Consider the following 21,685-nt stretch of genomic DNA (forward strand, 5'->3'; position numbering starts at 1 on the left):
GGGGCTGGGCCAGGCACCTGCAGGGGGAAGGTGCTGGGGCGGGGGCGTCCCGGGGCTGGGAAGGCTCCCGCAGGAGAGGGTGCTGGGGCGCGGATGTGGGTGGCAAAGCGATCCCACGCGTATCACTCTCGGGTCCCTGAACGAGCCAGGCCTCCAGGCGCCCGGGACGCTCCACGCCGGGGCCGCGCCGCGCCTCCCCTAAGGGCCGGGTGGGGTGTGGGAGCGGAGGACAAGGCGGGAGCCGGGAGGCGGGAGGGTGGGGGTCCTTTCTCCACCGGGGTCGCCCTCAGCCGGGCCTGCCGCCCTGGGGCGTGGCACGTGGGGACGTAAGCGCGCGGCTTCAGGGTCCGGGGCTCTCGCGCCCACTAACGGTGCCCGGAGCCGGCCGCCAGTGCGCACGCGCCGACCGCCCCGCCCTCCCCCCACTCCTCCCTCCCCCGCCCGGCGCCGGCGGCGACAGAGAGTCGTGGGCGCGGTCCTCCAGGCTGCCTAGAGCGGCCCCCTCCCCCCAGGGACCGCGCACCGGAAGCAGAAACTAGGCTGGTTCCGCCCCGCGAGCGGCCATCTTGGAGGTTGAGGCGGCAGCGGCCCTGCGACGGGTTCGGTGGGCCCAGTCCCGGCGCGGTGTGGCTGTTTCGGGCGCGGGCCCCGCTTTTCCGCACCCTGCTCCGGCCTCGACCACGGCGAGCCTGAGCGCGGCGGCGGCCCACGCGCAGCGACAGGGAGAGGTGAGCGCGCTCGCAGGCCTGCGCCGGGTCCTCGGGCCCGCTCGTTCGCCCCGCCGGAGCCGGCCACAGCGGCGGCCCGGGGCTGCGGGGGACCCTGCGCGACGCTTTTCCGTTCGCGCCCGCCGCCCGCGGGTCCCTGGCCCGAGCCTGCGCGGAACCCGAGGTCGGTTACGGCGGGTTCCTGGAGTTCCGGGTCAGGGTCAGGTCGGGGACTTGACCACTAGGCCGGGTCTCCCGTCCGTTGGGACACTTGCGGCTGCCCCAGGACCGGCAGCCTCGATCCTGGTTTGTCAGTGGATCCCGGGAGTCTGTGTCGGGGGAGGGCTGCCGTTGAGCCCGCCGCCGCCTCGCCCTGAACTGTTAGACCCCACACTGCCCCATAGACACGAGCGTGCCCGGGACGGTGCTCAGGGCCAGCGTTTCTGGGAAACCCGGGCGGTGACAGTGGGAGACCGGAGTCTGGCTCCACCGCCGGCCGGCGGGAGTAAGACACGGGCCCGGAACAAGTCCCTGAGCTGCACCGGGCCTCGCCGTCCACACCTGCCAGTTCCCCGCATCCTCTCAGTCCCTGGCCAGGTGTCACCTCCTGGCCTCCTTTTCAATGCGTGCCACTTAGTGCGTGTGTATTTAACTCAAGTCCGGTTGCCACCCTCTTGCCAGAGCCAGATAGGAAGCGGCTGAAAGGTGGGGCCTCGGCCCGGTGGGAGGGCAGCGAGGAGTGGACAGCAGGCTTGGCTGGGGCAGGTCGGTGGCCCCGCGTCCTGCCCCAGGGGAAACAGACGGTGTAATCTGGCGTCCGAAGAAGTGAGTATCTCGCTTGATCCAAAAGTCCAGCACCTCAGCCTAGGGCGTGGTTGGGTCTGGGTGCCCGGAACTCGCAGTCCGTCATCTGCACGGCCTGGTACCGCTGACCTCCTTAGCAGCTCTGCTCTAGGCAGGTACACGTGCGAGTGACAGGCAGGTGAGTGTCTCACCTCCATCGGCCCGGGCTTCCATCCAGCCTTCTGAGCAGTCTGGTGGAGAAGGCAGAGACTTCCGTGGCAGTTCCGGACCTGGGCGTGCCACGCGCCTGGCGGATGGGTCAGGCTAAGGTTTCCTGCCACATCCCTAAGCAGGAAAGAGCTGTCCAGACAAAGAGGGATGGGTGAGGGATGCTGGGCAGCCACTGTCTCAGCGCCTGGGCACAGCCGCCCTCGGTGATTCACGCTGCTTTAATGCAGTTTCCGTGTAAACGTTTTTTTCTGTACCTTTTTGTTTTAAAATCGCCAGCTCTTTCTCTCAGCAGGATGATGAGCTTGGTGCGCCTTGTCTGTGGGGATGTTTGAAGGGAACCCCAGGCACATATGCTTCAAACTCTGTTCGCGCAGTTTGCTTCCTTTGTGGATTTTTTTTTTTTTTGAGACAGGGTCTCTGTTGCCCTGGCTAGAGTGCAGTGGCATGATCTCAGTTCACTGCAACCTCCGGCTCCCGAGTTCAAGTAATTCTCCCACCTCAGCCTCTAGAGTAGCTGGGATTACAGGTGCCCATCACCACACCCGGCTAATTTTTTTTTTTTTTTTTTTGAGATGGAGTTTCACTCTTGTTGCCCGGGCTGGAGTGCAATGGCGTGATCTCAGCTCACCACAACCTCCACCTCCTGGTTCAAGCGATTCTCCTGTCTCAGCCACCCGGGTAGCTGGGATTATAGGCATTTGCCAGCACGCCTGTCTAATTTTGTATTTTTAGTAGACACAGGGTTTTACCATGTTGGTCAGGCTGGTCTCGAACTCCCGACCTCAGGTGATCTGCCCACCTTGGCCTCCCAAAGTGCTGGGATTACAGGTGTGAGCCACCGCGCCCGGCCCCTTTATGGATTTTTATTTTCTTTGTCCTTCCTGCTGTCATATTGGGATGAGATGAATTGGGGGAAATAGCCCCCTGGCCCTCTGGGGGACGTGAGAAAGCTGTTCTGTGTGAAGCTCAGGAAGGGTGTCTGGGGAAACAGCAGTTGAATTGTGAACATGATTTTAAAAGCCTCTCCAAGCAAGTATGGGAGGGAAGCTTGCTTGTGACTGACTTGATGGAATCTATTTTATTTTTGCGTGGCTGTCCATGAACGTTCATTAAACCCGCAGCCTGGCCACTTAGCTAAGCCCAGACACACCTGTACTTGAATTGTCCAGTGAATTATTTTGTATATGGCAGAGTGTTAGCTTCAGGGTGAGCGTTTGAAAGGACGGCCTGTGTGGAGTGCTGCTTGGGGCCATCGCTGTGGCCATCACCAGGTGTTGGCCTGAGGGGAGATCCCTGGCCCATTGGCTTCTGGAGCCAGGAGCTGGGGATGCCACTGTGTGGAAGCACCTCCTTCCCGGGCAGGACTGGAACCCGTTCCTGGCGAGGGCCCTCCTGGGGAGGCAGTCCTTAGGCCGAGGAGCCCGCCTCTGCCTCTGCTGGGGCCCGAAAGGGCCCTGCATGGTGTGTGGGGTCACATGGAGGCCAGTGATGTGGGACAGAGTGGGAGGCATTTGGCAGGGAAATCAGGGAGGCCTCTGAAGGCGGTGGCCCGGAAGGGCCTAGGGGAGTTTCCAGTACAGTCTAGGCTGGGAAGCAGCTGTGAGAAGGAGTGTGTCGGTCAGGGGTTTGGAGTGGGGCCCGGGCTGTGCCGGGTCTTGGGAGTTGGAAACGAGGAGGGCTGACTGGGGCTGCTCTGTCAAGGGGCTGGCAGGCAAGAGGAGGTGTTGATTTTTCTTTGCTTGGCTGTGGAGTATCCTGAAGGGTGGTTGGGGGAGTGGGTGATCAGAACAGTGTGTTGACTTAGGAGTACAAGAGGGCCGGCCGGGCGCGGTGGCTCAGCCTGTTCCCAGCACTTTGGAGGCCGAGACGGGCGGATCACGAGGTCAGGAGATCGAGACCATCCTGGCTAATACGGTGAAACCCCTCTTACTAAAAAAATACAAAAAATTAGCCGGGCGAGATGGCGGGCGCCTGTAGTCCCAGCTACTGGGAGGCTGAGGCGCGAGAGAATGGCGTAAACCCGGGAGGCGGAGCTTGCAGTGAGCTGAGATCCGGCCACTGCACTCCAGCCTGGCGACAGAGCGAGACTCCGTCTCAACAAAAAAAAAAAAAAAAAAAAAAAAAAAAAAAAAAGGAGTACAAGAGGGCCTTGAGATGGAAGAGACTAGAAGCTCAGACCTTCTGGACTCACGGAGGAGTTGGGAGGCTGCTGTGGTGCTGATGGAAGAAGTGACGCCATTTTGCATTAGAGAGGATAATGGGAGTGGGAAGGATGTGGTGAACAAGGATTGCAAGTGTCGGGGACCCCAGAACAAGACGCAGGGTCGGGGGTGGTGCTTCGGCTACACATTTGGGAGCACGCTGTGGGTGCCCTGGCTGAGCTCTGCACTCCAGGCCCTGGGTGTGTGGGGTGAGCAGCCAAGCCCTGGCCATCGCCATCCTCGGGTTGGGAATAGACACTGAACAGGCCACTGGTGATGATTCTCTGAGAAGGAATAAACCAGTCAGAGAATCCAAGTCTGGAGATATCTGGCAGGCGGAGACTGAAGGGAGGTAGAGTGTGTGGCTGTCGGCAGGTGTGTGAGTTGGTTCTCACGCTGCTATAAAGACGTACCCGAGACTCAGTAATTTATAAAGAAAAGGGGTTTAATGGACTCACAGTTCCGCATGGCCAGGGAGGCCTCAGGAAACTTACAATCATGGCGGAAGGGAAAGAGGCATGTTTTACACGGCAGCGGGCAAGAGAGTGGGCAAGAGCAGCGAACACTGCCTTGTAAACCATCAGCTCTCCTGAGAACGGCTTGGGGCAAACCACTTCCACGATCCAATCACCTCCCACCAGGTCCCTCCCTCAACATGGGAGACTGTGGGGTTTACAATTCAAGATAAATTCCCACCAGGTCCCTCCCTGGACATGGGAGATTACGGGGATTACAATTCAAGATCAGATTTGGATGGGGACACAGCCAAAGCATATCAGCAGGGAGGCTGGTGGAGTCGGCTTCAGGTTTGTGGGAACTGGGAGGTCAGGATGGAGATCACTGGTCACTGGCCATTATTGATGACCACTGATGTCCAGGGACTTTATTAAAGCGTGTGGCCATGGCTGGGCACAGGGACTCACGCCTGTAATCCCAGCACTTTGGGAGGCTGAGATGGGCAGATTACCTGAGGTCAGGAGTTCGAGACCAGCCTGACCAACATGGTGAAACTCCGTCTCTACTAAAAATATGAAAAAAATTGCCTAGTGTGGTGGCAGGCGCCTGTGATCCCAGCTGCTTGGGTGACTGAGGCAGGAAAATCGCTTGAACCTGGGAGGCAGAGGTTGCAGTGAGCGGAGATCATGCCACTGCACTCCAGCCTGGGCAATGAACAGTGAAGATTCTGTCTCTCAAAAAAAAAATAGAAATAAAAGAGGTTTGAGTTGGAGCTAGTCTGATGCAGCAGGGAGTCCTGTTTTCATCACCACCCCTCTCCCCAGCCTCGGGCATGGCTCAGGGGCCTTGGGGTCCCTGATCCAGCCTCTTCTCTTGCTTGATGGTGCCTCACGCTCCGTGCTCGGCCTGCAGTGCTGTCTTGAATGTCCCACCTGGAGCCACCAGAGTGACCTTCCTAACAGAAGATACGATCTGCCTTAAGGCTTGGACCCAAAACCCCTGCGGGGCCCAGGTTGCAGTTGCTCATGCCTGTAATTGTAGCACTTTGGGAGGCTGAGGCGTGAGAATCACTTGAGGCCAGGAGTTTGAGACTAGCTTGGGCAACACAGTGAGATCCCATCTCTACAAAAAATAAAAAATTAGCTAGGCGTGGTGGCACGCGTCTGTAGTCTCAGCTACGCAGGAGGCTGAGGTGCTAGGATTGCTTGAGCCAAGGCGGTGAAGGCTGCAGTGACTCCAGCCTGGGCGACAGAGCAAGACCCTGTCTCACAAAAAATAAGAAAATAAACCCTTATGCCCTGGCTCCACCTCCCTGGCCAGTCTTATCCCTGCTCTCACTGTGCTTGGGCCACTGCACACTGCACTTGCTCAGGTGTGGCCTGTTCACCTGTGGCCCCTTCTACCAGGAAGACAGCTGCTCCTCTGCCCAGCGAGTGCCTCGGAGTCTCCAGAGTCTTCGTCACTCCAGCCGCAGAGGCTCCCCCATTCTGCGGCTCCTTTTGCTTGTGGCCAGTGGTAAATGTTGGGCAGCGGGCTTCCGGGTGCAGTGGAGGGGCTGGCGGTGGTGCCTGCCCATTTCCATGGTGTGGATTCTCCATCAGCGAGAGGTCCTTGAGCTCAGAGTTGGAAGGTGCGAGTAGCTGCCCTCAGGAGCTGGTCTGAGGCTGTGGCCTTAGCACCACGTCAGGCCCCGTAAGTGTATCCCTGTGTGAGTTCTTTGAGGACGGGAGCCAGGCTTTGGGTTTCTCCTCATCTTTGTGCCTGAGCTGTACGTTGTGTCAGTGAAGGCGGTGGCGGGACAGATGGGAAAAGAGAAGCCACAGGGCCTCTGGGTATCTGGGCGGGTGACAAGTCAGGGTGACCTGTGACTCTGGGTGACTGGGCTGAGGTGTGTACATTACGGCTGGGCCCTGAATGAGTGGTGGGCTGCAGAAACGGCAGTGGAGCCGCGTTGGGGGGAGAGCTGTGGCCAGCACCACTTTTCTTCGTCAGTGTAGACATTGTTTTTAACAGATGAGCAGCACCAGCAATAAGAGGGCTCCAACCACAGCAACCCAGAGGCTGAAGCAGGACTACCTTCGCATTAAGAAAGACCCGGTGCCTTACATCTGTGCCGAGCCCCTCCCTTCGAATATTCTCGAGTGGTAAGGCTCCGCGCCACTGATCACCCTGCACTGACTGTCGCTGCCACGCAGGCCTCTGCTGGCCTGGCTGGGTGAGCCTGGTGCCCCAGTCATGGCATTGGCAAGGTGCTCCTGCACCCTCCCCAGGGGTGAGTGGGTGCCCAGGGGCCGGTGGACACTCTCCGGTCTTCTCCCAATGGACGCATGCTGGGGACATCACAGAGCCCTGCTTGACTCAGTCTGGGGCTGGAAAGAATCTCCCGTGTGGGGTCCTTGAGGGGGCGGGGTCCAGGTTGCCTCAGGTTGGGGCTGGAGAGAATCTCTGGTGTGGGGTCCTTAAGGGAGGGGTCCAGGTATGCAGGGCTCACAGCTGCTGCTGATGTGTGCTCCAGGCAGTTAGAGGAGAAACTGCCTTTCTAGACTCTGGTCTTTGCTTCTGGATACGGGAATTAGCCTATTTTGGCTTGGAGTATTTGACAGGACTAGGGTCCGATACTCCTGTCCCTGGCACTGGCATGGGCCAGGTGCCCCGACCCTCAGGCTGACAACGAGAGGACTTGTGCCTCATAAGCTTAGTTCACCTCATGGTGACTCTCCCCCTTGTTGAAGTATAGAGTGTGAGAGTGCACACCGCTCTGTGGAAACACTGCCATGACAGGTCTGCTAGTAATTTGGTAAGAAATAAAGTGTGAGAGGCCGGGCGTGGTGGCTCACGTCTGTAATCCCAGCACTTTGTGAGGCTGAGGCGGGCAGATCACCTGAGGTCAGGAGTTTGAGACCAGCCTGGTCAGTATGGTGAAACCCTGTCTCTACTAAAAATACAAAATTAGCTGGGCGTGATGGCATGCGCCTGTAATCCCAGCTACTCGGGAGGCTGAGACAGGAGAATCTCTTGAACCTGGGAGGCGGAGGTTGCAGTGAGCCAAGTTCATGCCGCTGCACTCCAGCTTGGGCAACAAGAGTGAAACTCCGTCTCAAAAAAAAAAAAAAAAAAAAAGGAAAATGTGAGGATGTTTTATATTTTGATCTTTAAAAAAAATAGTTAGTTATGGCCAGGCGCGGTGGCTCACACCTATAGTCCCAGCACTTTGGGAGACCGAAGCGGAAGCGGGCGGATCACGAGGTCAGGAGATTGAGACCATCCTGGCTAACATGGTGAGATCCCGTCTCTATTAAAAGTACAAAAAATTAGTCGGGCACGTTGGCGGGCGCCTGTAGTCCCAGCTGCTTGGGAGGCTGAGGCAGGAGAATGGCATGAATGCGGGAGGCGGAGCTTGCAGTGAGCCGAGATCGTACCACTGCACTCCAGCCTGGGGGACAGAGCGAGATTCCGTCTCAAAAAAAAAAAAAAAAAAAAAGAAAAGTTATTTATTTATTTTTTAATTATTTATTTATTTTTTTGAGACAGAGTCTAGCACTGTCGCCCAGGCTGGAGTGCAGTGGTGCAATCTTGGCTCACTGCAAGCTCCGCCTCCCGGGTTCACGCCATTCTCTGGCCTCAGTCTCCCGAGTAGCTGGGACTACAGGTGCCCGCCACCTCGCCTGGCTAGTTTTTTGTTTTTGTATTTTTAGTAGAGACGGGGTTTCACTGTGTTAGCCAGGATGGTTTCAATCTCCTGACCTCATGATCCGCCCGCCTCGGCCTCCCAAAGTGCTGGGATTACAGGCGTGAGCCACTGCATCCAGCCTTATTTATTTTTTTGAGACAGAGTCTTGCTCTGTTGCCCAGGCTGGAGTGCAATGGCATGATCTCGGCTCACTGTGACCTCCGCCTCCCAGGTTCAAGCAATTCTCCTGTCTTAGTAGAGATGCGGTTTCACCATATTGGTCAGGCTGGTCTCAAACTCCTTATCTCAGGTGGTCTGCCTGCCTCAGTCTCCTAAGGTGCTGGGATTACAGGCATGAGCCACCATGCCTGGCCTAATGTTTTTAATTCCAGAGAAAAGATACTTCAGTGAGTTGAAAGGAAGTGTTTCTGCGTGGTCAGGGGTCCACCTTCTCTGGCTCACAGAGGAGGCCCAGCCCAGGCAGGTGGAGGATACCCAGGGTGAGGCATAGCCCCTTGGCCACCAGAGTGCTCTCTGCCCCCAGTGGTGAAAATCTGATGCGGCTCCCCAGAACATTGCTGGCAGGTGCGAGGGACAAGTTCCACGGTAGCCGCCGCCTCCCTGGTTGCGAGGACGCCTTCGTTGTGTGGGGAATCGTTTCCCACAAGTCTGTGGGTCAGGCATCCCCAAGACACTGTGCAGGTTGGATGATTCACAAAGAATACTCACCATTAACATTACGGAGAGAAGCTGGACGCGGGGGCTCACGCCTGTAATCCCAGCACTGTGGGAGGTCGAGGCAGGTGGATCACGAGGTCAGGAGATTGAGACCAGCCTGGCCAACATGGTGGAACCCCTTCTCTACTAAAAATACAAAAAGTAGCCGGGCATGGTGGCGTGTGCCTGTAATCTCAGCTACTTGCTACTTGGGAGGCTGAGGCAGGAGAATTGCTTGATCCCGGGAGGTGGAGGTTGCAGTGAGCTGAGATCGCACTAGTGTACTCCAGCCTGGAGAGAGCGAGACTCCGTTACACACACACACGCACGCACACACACAAATTATGGAGAGAAAACAGCAGTCAGCCAGTGAAAGAGGCACGTGGGGCAAAGTCTCTGTGCTCCATTCCCAGCAGCAGGCTTGGGTTTGGACGGCACGTGTGGAATGTTGACCAGAGAAGCTCATTGGAAACTGAAACCTTTTAGGGGAAGGCCCAGGGACTTTATGGGGCTGGTCCTAGGCGTCCTCTGCCTGGCACCTGCATAGTGGCACTGCAACGTGGCTCAGCATAGACCACGTTGCGTGTACTGTGGAGGCAGTAAGCCCCTGTTGTCAGGTGGTGGCACCTGACCCGGGACAGCAATGTCAGTGTCAGGCCTGTGCTGCGGGAGCCCCTGGCAGGGCCTCAGCAGGTGTCTCTCTCCTCCCTGAGAAGCTGCTTTCCCAGAAAAGGCCTGTGGGGTGCGCCGTGGGCCACATGGATCCCATCTTGTCTCGGCTGCCCCAAGGCTGCTGGGCTCTGTCTCAGGAAGAGAGCAACTTCTTTATTTCGTCCCAATGTTCGCAGCTTGGGCACAGGAATTGGGTACAGGAACAACTTAAGGCCACACTCTTGGGTGCATCGTGTGCTGAGCTCAGAGTCCCTGGGTTCCTGGGCCACTGACACATGATGATGGCATTTTTTGAGGAAAACATATCAGCTGGCAGATGGCACGCATCACATCATCCCATTAGTATTTTCTTTTGAGTGTTTTTGTCACTCAGGCTGGAGTGCAGCGGCGCGATCTCGGCTCACTGCAACCTCCGTCTTCCAGGTTCAAGCAATTCTCCTGCCTCAGCCTCCCGAGCTGGAATTACAGGTGTGCGCCACCATGACCAGCTAAGTTTTGTATTTTTAGTAGAGATGGAGTTTCACCATATTGCCCAGGCTGGTCTCGAACTCCTGACCTCAGGCAGTCCGTCTGCCTCGGCCTCCCAAAGTGCTGGGATTCCAGGTGTGAGCCACCGCGCCCAGCCTAATTTTTGTATTTTTAGTAGAGATGGAGTTTTGCCATGTTCACCAGGCTAATCTCAAACTCCTGACTTCAGGTGATCCACCCACCTCGGCCTCCCAGAGTGCTGGGATTACAGACGTGAGCCACTGAGCCTGGCCCCTGTTAGTTTTAAAGTGATGGCACACATGTCCTGGGGGAGAGCAAGGGGAAAGATGATGGCTGGTATTGGCAGTTGCAGCTGTGTCTGGTTTCTGGCATTTCTGGTTTTACTTTCATCTCTGTGCGCTTCTGTTTGGTTTGGGAATCTGTAAAGCCCAGACACCTCTTTACGTGAAGCAGAAGCCTTATTTATTTGTGTGGAGGAGTGTATGGTCGATAATGCTGCTGCCCCTGGTCTGAGGGTGAGCTCCGTGTGGGGACTGTGGTTTTGGGGACAATCACGGCAGTTCCTGTTCTTTCTGCTCCAGGACAGCTGCTTAAGTCACTTATGGTTTTTCTAGGAGCATGAAAAACAGCTGGGGCACAGAGCCGGCCCCACATCACTAGCTGTGTTCTGTTTAGCCTGCGTGTGTGATACAAGAAAACACATTATGTATAAGTACATTTAAGAATATACATTTTAAGGCCGGGCGTGGTGGCTCAAGCCTGTAATCCCAGCACTTTGGGAGGCCGAGACGGGCAGATCATGAGGTCAGGAGATCAAGACCATCCTAGCTAACATGGTGAAACCCCGTCTCTACTAAAAAATACAAAAAACTAGCTGGGTGAGGTGGCGGGCGCCTGTAGTCCCAGCTACTTGGGAGGCTGAGGCAGGAGAATGGCGTGAACCCAGGAGGCGGAGCTTGCAGTGAGCTGAGATCCGGCCACTGCGCTCCAGCCTGGGCGACAGAGCGAGACTCCGTCTCAAAAAAAAAAAAAAAAGAATATACATTTTAAAAGTACATGGTTTTTTCCTTGGAGATAGGATCTCACTCTGTTGCCCAAATGGGATGTGGTAGCAGTCATAGCTTACTGCAGCCTGAAACTCCTGGCTCAGGCATCCTCCCGCCTCAGCCTCCTGAGTAGCTGGGACCACAGGCATGCACTACCACACCTGGCTGTTTTTTTTTTTAAATAAAGGTGAGGTCTTGCTATGTTGCCTAGGCTGGTGTCAAACTCCTGGGCTCAAGTGATCTTCCCACCGTGCCCTTCCAAAGTGCTAGGATTATCGTCTTCAAGTACGTCTTAGTAACGTACTGTGACATTAAAATTTATTTAAGATTTCAGTTGTTAATAATTAGGATTAGCTTCGTGCATGTTATATTGTAGAAACAAAGGTATTTTATGATAAACATATAGTCTTTAGGATCTTGTTACAAAGAGACTAAAAGCACCCACAGTAGAAGAGACTGGGAGCTTTGAAGCTGTGTGGCTGTGTGACATTTCACTTTCATTTGTTCACTGCCTGAATGTGAATGTAATTTTGACTGGGTCCTGTAAACCCCAGGCTTGGAATGCTTCAGGTTTTGGAGAATTTGCTGTCCCCAAATCCCAAGTAATTTTCTTCTCTCCCTTAGGCACTATGTCGTCCGAGGCCCAGAGATGACCCCTTACGAAGGTAAGAATTCTGTACTTGGGTAGAAGAACACCAGGCAGTTTTTATATTCTGAATCAACCTTGCCTGTTCAACATCTTTTATTTGCAAACAGCAGCCTTTCTACTTTGGATGTGCCCTAGTTAAATTGGCTTAGTTGGAACTCATCCTCGTCTGCTTCTTCACGCGCTGGAAGTGTTGGCTCTGCTGATGTGTCTCAGCCTGCCGGGCTGCCTGTAGCATCTGTGTTCACCAGCCTCTGACACCATAGGGCCACAGCCGAGAAAACCAGACTGGGGTAAACACTGAAGCTGGCCTGTTCTACTGTTTCTTTTTTTTTTTTTTTTTTTTTTGAGACGGAGTCTCGCTCTGTCGCCCGGCTGGAGTGCTGTTCAGCTCACTGCAAGCTCCGCCTCCCGGGTTCACGCCATTCTCCTGCCTCAGCCTCCCGAGTAGCTGGGACTACAGGCGCCCGCCACCTCGCCCGGCTAGTTTTTTGTATTTTTTTTTTTAGTAGAGATGGGGTTTCACCGTGTTAGCCAGGATGGTCTCGATCTCCTGACCTCGTGATCCGCCCGTCTCGGCCTCCCAAAGTGCTGGGATTACAGGCGTGAGCCACCGCGCCCAGCCTTCTACTGTTTCTTAAGCTCTGGTGCATATCATCAAAGGAAAGACATATGTATTCAATATGCCCTTTGTGCTGGGTGCCCCCAGGGTCTCGTGATCCCCAGGACGGTCTCTGAGCTAAGCGGAAGTACCCCTGTGTGGTGGCATCTGGGGCTTTGGGAGGCTGCAGGACCTGCCCAGCACCTCAGTCCTTCATCAGCTACCAAGGCCTATCCAGCAGCCTGACCCCTCCAGGTCAGCAGACACCACCTAGAGTCCTGGGTGTCATTTACAGAGTAGATGCTGGAGCTGTCAGCAAGTTCCTGGGGCCTTTGGCGGAGGCAGGCGCCAGCCTTGGTCTGGGCCAGCTCAGGAGTCAGCATGCCCGTGGATACTGTCCCACCGGCAAATGCAAGGCACAGCAGGGCCAGGTCAGCAGTTGGCTGTCCAGCCGCAGGGCCCCAGCTTCAGGTGGCTGGAGCAGCAGGCTCTGTTGGCCTGTGTGTGGAGGCTTTGGGTGAGATTTCACTAGAGGAAAGTGCTGCTGCTAGAAGAAGGTTTGCAAACCCCTGCTTTGGACTGTCGGGAGGGTTGTGGGTGAGTAAGAATGAAAAAGGCTCTCCTGGGCCGGGCGCGGTGGCTCAAGCCTGTAATCCCAGCACTTTGGGAGGCCGAGACGGGCGGATCACGAGGTCAGGAGATCGAGACCATCCTGGCTAACACGGTGAAACCCCGTCTCTACTAAAAATACAAAAAACTAGCTGGGCGAGGTGGCGGGCGCCTGTAGTCCCAGCTGCTCGGGAGGCTGAGGCAGGAGAATGGCGTGAACCCGGGAGGCGGAGCTTGCAGTGAGCTGAGATCCGCCACTGCACTCCAGTCCGGGCGACAGAGCGAGACACCGCCTCAAAAAAAAAAAAAAAAAGAAAAAAAAAGAAAAAGGCTTTCCTGGCTGGCCGCGGTGGCTCAAGCCTGTAATCCCAGCACTTTGGGAGGCCGAGACAGGCGGATCATGAGGTCAGGAGATCGAGACCATCCTGGCTAACATGGTGAAACCCTGTCTCTACCAAAAAAATACAAAAAAAACTAGCTGGGCGAGGTGGCGGGCGCCTGTAGTCCCAGCTACTCGGGAGGCTGTGGCAGGAAAATGGCGTAAACCCAGGAGGCGGAGCTTGCAGTGAGCTGAGATCCGGCCACTGCACTCCAGCCTGGGCGGCAGAGCCAGACTCCGTCTCAAAAAAAAAAAAAAAAAAGGCTCTCCTGAAGGCACTTTGGCCGAGTTCTCACAGCCACACCCGTGGACTCTCCTTTGGCTCAGGAATCCCAGTTCTGGGTTCATCTGCAACCAGGGCAGCCGGCAGGAGCCCATCTGTAGGGCAGGCACTTGATCCTAGTGCCATGGACTGTGACCAGCACTGGGGATGCCAGCAGGCCATGGCAAGATAAGGCCCGGGAGCAGTGTCCAGGGCGTGTTACTTGTTATGATGAGTCTGTGTGCCTTCAGCTGATTTGAAGAATCAGCCACTGCTGGGCGGCGCGGTGGCTCACACCTGTAATTCCAGCACTTTGGGAGGCTTAACCAGGCGGATCACCTGAGGTCAGGAGTTCGAGACCAGCCTGACCAACATGGAGAAACTCCATCTCTACTAAAAATAACAAAATTAGCTGGGCATGGTGGCTCATGCCTGTAATCCCAGCTACTCGGGAGGCTGAGGCAGGAGAATCACTTGAACCCTGGAGGCGGAGGTTGCAGTGAGCCGAGGTCGTGCTGTTGCAGTCCAGCCTGGGTGACAAGAGCAGAACTCTTCAGGAGATCGAGACTATCTTGGCTAATATGGTGAAACCTCGTCTCTACTAAAAAAAATACAAAAAATTAGCCAGGCGTGGTGGTGGGCGCCTGTAGTCCCAGCTACTCGGGAGGCTGAGGCAGGAGAATCGCTTGAACCCAGGAGGCAGAGCTTGCAGTGAGCCGAGATCGCGCCACTGCACTCCAGGTTGGGTGATAAGATCGAAACTCTGTCTCAAAAAAAAAAAAAAAAATGAGTGGTGGTCTTTGACAAGCAAAATTATGCTAGCTTTACTTTTATTTTGTTTTGTGATTTTAGTTTTTTTGAAATAAATAGTGAATATTAATTCTGTATCTACACCCGGCCTCTCTCAACATCACCAGCCAGGTCAGTTGCTGGTGGAGATAAGCTGCTCCCCCGACAGGGCTGGACACAGTTGGGAGAAGAGGGGGCAGCCCCTGGGTGTGGTGGGGCCGTTGCCGGCCCCAACCCTGTCACTTGTGCTCTTATCCTGGTCCCTTCCCATCCCTTCCGTTGTGTGGCTCTGTGCTGGTCCTGGGTCTCAGGAAAGCCTCGCTTCAGAGGCAGAAGGTGTGTTCCTACTGCCCCTCCCTTTTCCCCTCTATGGCACTGCTGCTGCCATCCCTGCGGCCCTCCCCCTCACTGGGGGATGCCTTCTGCTGTTTGCAGCCCTGCCCTCTGCTCTCCTTCAGTCTCCAGGGAACCCTCTGAATTGCCACTTGCCAAGGGGCTGTTCTCAGTCCTCAGTTTCTTAGCCTCTGGTATCTGATGCTGCTGACGATGGCTTCCTTCCTGACTTGGGGATTTCTGACCCCTCTTCCTACCTTCTTGGTGGCTCCTGTGCCAGGTCCATGTCTTTCTGGCCTGGCGTACATTAGCTGTGTCCCCTCTGTGCACTGGGCTCCGTGGCTGTTCTGCCCAGGCATGCCCACTCTGACAGTTCAGAGCTGACTTTCTGCAAATGTTGCCAAATAATTCCCCTTGAGTTAATCTGTAGATTTCACACAGTCCTAACAAAATCTGTTTGTGTATACTACACAAGCTTATTCTAAAATTTACATGAAAAGGCAAAGGACCTAGAATAGTTAAAACAATTTTTCTAAAGAATCAAGTGGAATCTGTGACTGGGGGGGCTCTGTGGTGTGGTCACGCTGTGACTGGGGGGGGTCTCTGCCGTGTGGCTGCCGTGAGGCCACACTGTGACTGTGGGGAACTCTTGCTTTGTGGCTGCACAGTCCATGTGGGGCGTGGGGCCTGTGGGGACACGGGGGGGGTCACCAGGGGACAGTGCATAGCATGGGCGTCTGGGTGGATCAGCTCGAGGAAGGGGGATGTGAACTGAAAATTGTCCTGGGTGACAGCCCCGCTTCCGGTCAGAGAAAGTCCAGCCACGATTCAGAGTGGATCCCGAGGTGGCCTAAAATGATGAGAGTTCCCTGCAAGATGTGAAGCTCCCTAGGAGCAGGGGTGCTGCATCCTACACAGGGTGGCTCTGGAGCAGAAGAGCCCGCGGCGATTTGGGAACTCGCATTGGGGCAGGGTTGTGCACAGGGAACCTGAAGGGAGGACAGAGGCCAGTGCTCAAACCTGATGGCATGCACATGCACACACATACACGCATGTGTCCTGATGGCATGTACACACGCACGAATCCTGATGACACGCAAACCTGCACACATGCGTCCTGGTGGCATGCACACGCAACACATGCACGCACACGTGTCCTGACAGCATGCACACACACACATAGACATGTGCACACGCATCCTGACAGCATGCACACGCATAGACATAGGCGCACACACATGCAGGTGTGGCCGGGGAGTCCTGGCTCATGCACTTCTGCTCTGGTTGGGGTTGGCCCCAAGCTCTGAATTTCCAACCAACTCCAGGTGCAGCCTGGGCAGCCAGGGTGTGGGCCTCGGGCTGGGGCGGGGTGCCATGAGGCAGCTTGTGGAGGGTCCCAGAGCAGGGCCGGGGGAGGCCATGTAGGGTGTGTGGATCTAGATTGATTTGAAGGTGGAACCAACAGGATTTGCTCATTGTGTAGGTGTGGTACCAGGAGGATGGAGTTGCCAAGTTGCCATTTGGTGGAAGTGGCCGGAATTCTGTCCTGGATGGGGGCGTCTGGGTGCTGTGCTGTGGACAGTCAGTGTAGTGGCCTGGAGTGTGCAGGGGGCCCCTGGGTGCACCGTGGGGGCAGTGGCTGAGCAGCCATTCCAGGGCTTCTGATGGGAGGCCGTGAAACTGGGGCGACCCCAGGAAGATGCTAGGACTGAGAGGAGAGCACCCTGTGCTTGGGTGGGTGAAGAGGGGCTGGCTGGAGTTGGAAGAGGGGGTGGGGAGGGAGGAGCTAGACCAGGGTGGGGCTTTGGAGAGGCAGAGCCAGGAGTGGCCCCTGATAAGGCTATGCCGTTGGGTGGTCAGAAACCAGTGGGAGGGCCGGGCGAGATGGCTCACGCTTGTAATCCCAGCACTTTGGGAGGTCGAGGCGGGTGGATCATGAGGTCAGGAGATAGAGACCATCCTGGCTAACACGGTGAAACCCCGTCTCCACTAAAATTAAAACAAAATTAGCCAGGCGTGGTGGCAGGCGCCTATAGTTCCAGCTACTCAGGTGGCTGAGACAGGATAATCGCTTGAACCCGGGAGGCAGAGGTTGTGTCTCAAAAAAAAAAAAAAAATCCACCACGAGTGGTGGTGGTACGTGTGGGTGACCCTGAGGTCAACCTTCAGGTCAGGTTTGGTAGAGCAGGGAGAAATCCTGGTCAGGTGGATTCGAGAGCTTGGGAGGGGAGGATGTGGGAACAGCCATGGATGAGGCCCGAATCCAGGGGTTCAGGTCAGGGCAGGGGACATTTGGCAGAACTTGGAGGGGGGTGTGGTGGAGAGTGGTGTGTTTGAGGTGGGTTTTGCTGGCTTTTGGGTGCAGTTGGTCGGGGAAGCGAACAGTGCTGGAGAGTCGCTGGGTCTGGACCTGAGTCCTGGGAGGGGCGGCCTCAGCTGGGCCTGGAGCTCCTGATGTGCTGGGGGTGTTGCAGGGAGGCCTGCCTGCCTCTTCCGACCCTCTGCTCTTGGTGTGGGTGTGTGTGGGACACTCCAGGGGGAGAGGTGTGCGGTAGCTGTGGGGGTCTCGAGCTCCCGGGGAAGTGGGGGGTCTGGGTCCAGTCATGTGGTGGGTACGGGTAGGGTGGGGAGGGGCATTGGGTCTGGGTGGTCATGACAGTGGGTGGGTCGTGACAGGAGTGGCAGTGGAGAGTAAGGTCAGCGGGGGACTGAGTCTGGGAGCCGGCTCGGCACGGAGAGGGCAGTGAGGACTCGGGCTGAGCTGGGGGGCGGGGTGGTGTGGGGATGGGGACAAGGTCTCCAGGAGCCCCGCTGTGGAGGACGACAAGGCTCTTTATGTTTTGTCTCCATGTAGGTGGCTATTATCATGGAAAACTAATTTTTCCCAGAGAATTTCCTTTCAAACCTCCTAGTATTTATATGATAACTCCCAATGGAAGATTTAAGTGCAACACCAGGTAAGATGCCTGGAGGGTGCCGTGGAAGCTTTCTGGCCGCAGTGGGGAGTGTGCACTGACAGGGCCCCCGTTTCACAGGCTGTGTCTTTCCATCACGGATTTCCACCCGGACACGTGGAACCCAGCCTGGTCTGTCTCCACCATCCTGACCGGGCTCCTGAGCTTCATGGTGGAGAAGGGCCCCACCCTGGGCAGTATCGAGACGTCGGACTTCACAGTGAGTGTTCGAGTGCCTCTGCCTTGTGGGACATCCACCTTGGCTCTGGGGCTGCGTTCTGTTCCTGAGCTGCAGCTGCCTTTCTTCTCAGCAGGCCGGGCTGGGTGGAGTTCCCGCCTTGTCCCAGGCACCGTGGTGGAGACTGCTCTGCTCTGTGGCCTGGTGTTCCCCACCACCTCTCGGTCTTGCTTTTATTCACCTCCAGCCTCATTCACACCCGCCAGTGGTTCCTCCTCGGGATCTTGGGGTGGGCTGAGGCAGTGCCAGTCGCACAGACGGCGGGGGCCTTTTCAGCCGGGAGCACAGTGCTTTTGATAGCTGGTGTTTATTTTTCTTTTCTTTTTTTTTTTTTTTTTTTGAGATGGAGTCTCGCTCTGTCACCCAGGCTGGAGTACAGTGGCCGGATCTCAGCTCACTGCAAGCTCCGCCTCCTGGGTTTAGGCCATTCTCCTGCCTCAGCCTCCCGAGTAGCTGGGACTACAGGCGCCCGCCACCTCGCCCGGCTAGTTTTTTGTATTTTTTAGTAGAGACGGGGTTTCACCGTATTAGCCAGGATGGTCTCGATCTCCTGACCTCGTGATCCGCCCGTCTTGGCCTCCCAAAGTGCTGGGATTACAGGCTTGAGCCACCGCGCCCGGCCTATTTTTCTATTTTTAATAGGAATCAAGTGTGATATCATTAATTGATGAGAAGATTAAGAAGCCTTTATAAGACTCTAAGTTTGCTGTGAAGAGTGCTTATTAAGTGCTTTCTGCAGCATGAAGACTGCAGCCCTTGACTTTGAAATCTGCTTTTATAATTTTGAAAGAATTGAAATTAGTTTTCTGGCTGATTCCCTTCTCTTCCTTCCTAGAAAAGACAACTGGCAGCGCAGAGTTTAGCGTTTAATTTGAAAGATAAAGTCTTTTGTGAATTATTTCCTGAAGTTGTGGAGGTAAGAAAGAGAAAGTCGGAAATGGGTTTCGCCTTCCCCCCTGTTAAAACCCTTCAGTTTCACCTCTTTCCAAAGAGTAACATCTGGGTCCTGAAGCTGCAGACCTCCTCGGTATGGCTCCTCTCCCCCAGGAGCCCCGAGGCAGGGGAGGCAGAAGGCTGGGCCCTGGGGGGTGGCCTGCAGACAGCTGTGCTGGTGGGCTGGGAGCTGGGCCTTTTCCACAGGGGCATGGAGTTCGTGGGCCTGAGTGGCCACCTGGGTGGTCTGGGGATGGCTGGGAGGCACAGCAGCTGCCATGTGGGACTGGAGTGCTCCCTGGTCTTGGCCTCTGTGGCTCAGCCTTGCTCTGGTCTGCCTGAGTGCAGGGGCCAAGAGGCACAGGGCCAGTGAGGCCAGCCACGCTCCGGCCCTCATGTGTGAGATGGGGTCGGGATATGACACCGTGGCCTAGGGCTTGGTTCTTGGTGGTGGACCGTGAGCTCCTGAGAACCGGAGTGCAGGTCCTGAGGCGCTGGTTGGAGACCAGCTGCGTTTCTCGTGTTTCTCTCTTAGGAAATTAAACAAAAACAGAAAGCACAAGACGAACTCAGTAGCAAACCCCAGACTCTTCCCTTGCCAGACGTGGTTCCAGACGGGGAGACGCACCTGGTCCAGAATGGGATTCAGCTTCTCAACGGGCATGCGCCGGGGGCCGTCCCCAACCTCGCAGGGCTCCAGCAGGCCAACCGGCACCACGGACTCCTGGGCGGCGCGCTGGCGAACTTGTTTGTTATCGTTGGGTTTGCGGCCTTTGCTTACACGGTCAAGTACGTGCTGAGGAGCATCGCGCAGGAGTGAGGCCCAGGCGCCGAGACCCAAGGCGCCACTGCGGGCACCGCGCACCAGCGTGACCTGGGCAGGCTGGACACACGGCCCAGCACAGGCGGGCCCAGCACAGGCGGACCCACCGGGCTCCTGGGTTTAGCGGTTCAAAGCCTGAAAGGGGAAGCAACAGCCAACATGTGTGACTGGGCTTTGGAGGAGGCTGGAGACAGCCCTGCCCCGGCCTCCGCCGCTGGGGCTGGCGTGGATGGGCCGCTGGTGTGCTGGATTCGTAGCTTGTCTTCCGTGTTGTCTTTGGACCTGTTTTAGTAAACCCGTTTTTCATTCTGTTAGATGTGGTCACTTAGAAATACAGACTCGCTGCTGACCGCGGGCTGCGCGTGCGTTCTTGGAGCTCCCGGCGCCGGCGGGTGGGAGCCGCGGGCCGGGTGGAGCTGGCGTCCGCCGTGCTGGTCTGGCCTGGCCATGGCGTGACGAGGCTTAGCGGGGCCAGCGGCAGCCGTAGCTCAGGATCCAGGGAGACGGGCTTTGGTCTCAGCATTTACAAACGTGTTTACAGTCGGGATGAAGCGCATTCCTTCTAGAAAGCGCGCGGGGCCTCCGGCTGTCCTGGGAGCCGGGAGCCTGCCCGCTCCGACCACAAGGTGTCGCCCTTGACTGCGGGGCCGCGGGGCGGGGCGGGGCGGGGCCTCCTGGGCGCCCCTCGGGGCTGCAGGCGCGGGGGCCTCGGGGGCCTGCAGGGCCTCTCCCCTGAATTCCTTAAGTCCGGTGGCCCGGAAGCCCGTCCTCCGGTGCTGGTGGAAGGCGGAGGACCGGAGTCCCTGCGGGAGGCCCCCACGGCCGGCAGGCTGGCCCCGTGCACTCGGGGGCCTCCCTCACATCCCATCCCGCGCCCCCTGCGCCCGCCCCCTGCGCCGCCTTCACAGTAGGTAACGGCTCCGGCCCGGGTGTTCGCTTTCCACGGAAGATGGCAGAGGGGGACCCCGGCCCGGGAACGACGCCTGAGCCGGCAGGGGCTGTTCGGGCCCTGTGGCTCCCCGGGTCCGGCCGTCTCCCCTCTTCGTCTGTTCCGTGACTTCGCCCGGGTGGGATGTGCCGCAGGTGCATCGCGTGGAGGTGGGTCACGGCCGCCGGCGAGAAACCCACCCTGTCCAGAGGCGGGCGGGAGACAAGCGCAGCCCAGCCTGCGCGCGCTCATCTTTCTTTGTTTTTTCATCAGTTTATTCAGAATTGCTCTATAATTTACCAATTGTATGTATTTAACCTATTGTGGAAAACAAAAAGTCTTTCATTATATCTTTATTTCTGAATTTCATGCTGCTTGTGTCTCTGTGGGCCGGGACATGTGTCCGTCTCTGCTCAGGGCTGGGGTGGCCCGTGACCAGGGGTCACACCTGCTGGCCTGGGGTGTGTGGCAGCTGCAGGGCAGGTGGGTCCCAATGGGGATCGCGTCGCTGGGGCCGTGGTGGTAAGCCCTCTGCAGGACTCTGTCCCCATCCCGTACTGGATGCCAACCGTGCCCTGATCCCCAACGCTTCCGTGACTGCCTGCATCATTTCCGAAGCCTGGTGTTTCCCGAGGCTCATGGGAGGTGGAACGCTAACAAACAGAGTGTTTACTTAACACGCGTTACTGCCGGGTGCGGCGGCTTCCGCCTATAATCCCAGCACTTTGGGAGGCTGAGGGGTGGATCTCTTGAGCCCAGCCTGGGCAACATAGTGAGACCCCATCTCACAAAAAATACAAAACACTACCTCGTGTGGTGATGCACACCTTTGGTCCCAGCTACTCAGGAGGCTGAGGTGGGAGGATTGCCTGAGCCCAGCAGGTGGAGGCTACAGTGAGCCATGATGGAGCCACCACACTCCAGCCTGGGCAAGGGAGCCAGATCCTGTCTCAAATGTTTTCTGTATGTGAAATCTCAACTTTTTTTTTTTAATGGAGATAGAATCTTGCTCTGTTGCCCAGTGTGGAGTGCAATGGTGCCATCATGACTCACTGTAACTGTAGGGTCCGGCCCTACTGGGCGTGTGGATTTTTCTCCTGGTGTGTGGAGATGAGAGATCGTAGAAATAAAGACGCAAGGCCGGGCACGGTGGCTCAAGCCTGTAATCCCAGCACTTTGGGAGGCCGAGACGGGCGGATCACGAGGTCAGGAGATCGA

General features: G+C 56.6%; 1 protein-coding gene across 8 annotated transcripts; it reads left to right on the plus strand.

Annotated features, from left to right (window-relative positions):
• The first annotated feature begins 531 nt into the window (after positions 1–531).
• Positions 532–19,888, plus strand: UBE2J2 (ubiquitin conjugating enzyme E2 J2). 8 transcript variants are annotated; one of them, XM_033228787.1, is made up of 10 exons: positions 532–728; positions 1,389–1,532; positions 5,785–5,893; positions 5,980–6,070; positions 6,392–6,522; positions 11,597–11,637; positions 17,446–17,548; positions 17,627–17,765; positions 18,619–18,699; positions 19,252–19,888. In XM_033228787.1, exons 5-10 carry the CDS (start codon positions 6,392–6,394, stop codon positions 19,534–19,536), a joined length of 780 nt encoding a protein of 259 aa, XP_033084678.1. In that variant the 5' UTR covers positions 532–728; positions 1,389–1,532; positions 5,785–5,893; positions 5,980–6,070; the 3' UTR covers positions 19,537–19,888. The 8 variants fall into 8 exon arrangements, with proteins under 8 accessions (XP_033084678.1, XP_033084679.1, XP_033084676.1 ...); XM_033228788.1 differs by lacking the exon at positions 5,980–6,070; XM_033228785.1 differs by lacking the exons at positions 5,785–5,893; positions 5,980–6,070.
• The last annotated feature ends 1,797 nt before the right edge of the window (positions 19,889–21,685 follow it).

This window comes from Trachypithecus francoisi, unplaced genomic scaffold (genome assembly GCF_009764315.1).
Source record: "Trachypithecus francoisi isolate TF-2019V2 unplaced genomic scaffold, Tfra_2.0 Lachesis_group12, whole genome shotgun sequence".
In the NCBI taxonomy this organism is placed as follows: Eukaryota; Metazoa; Chordata; class Mammalia; order Primates; family Cercopithecidae; genus Trachypithecus; species Trachypithecus francoisi.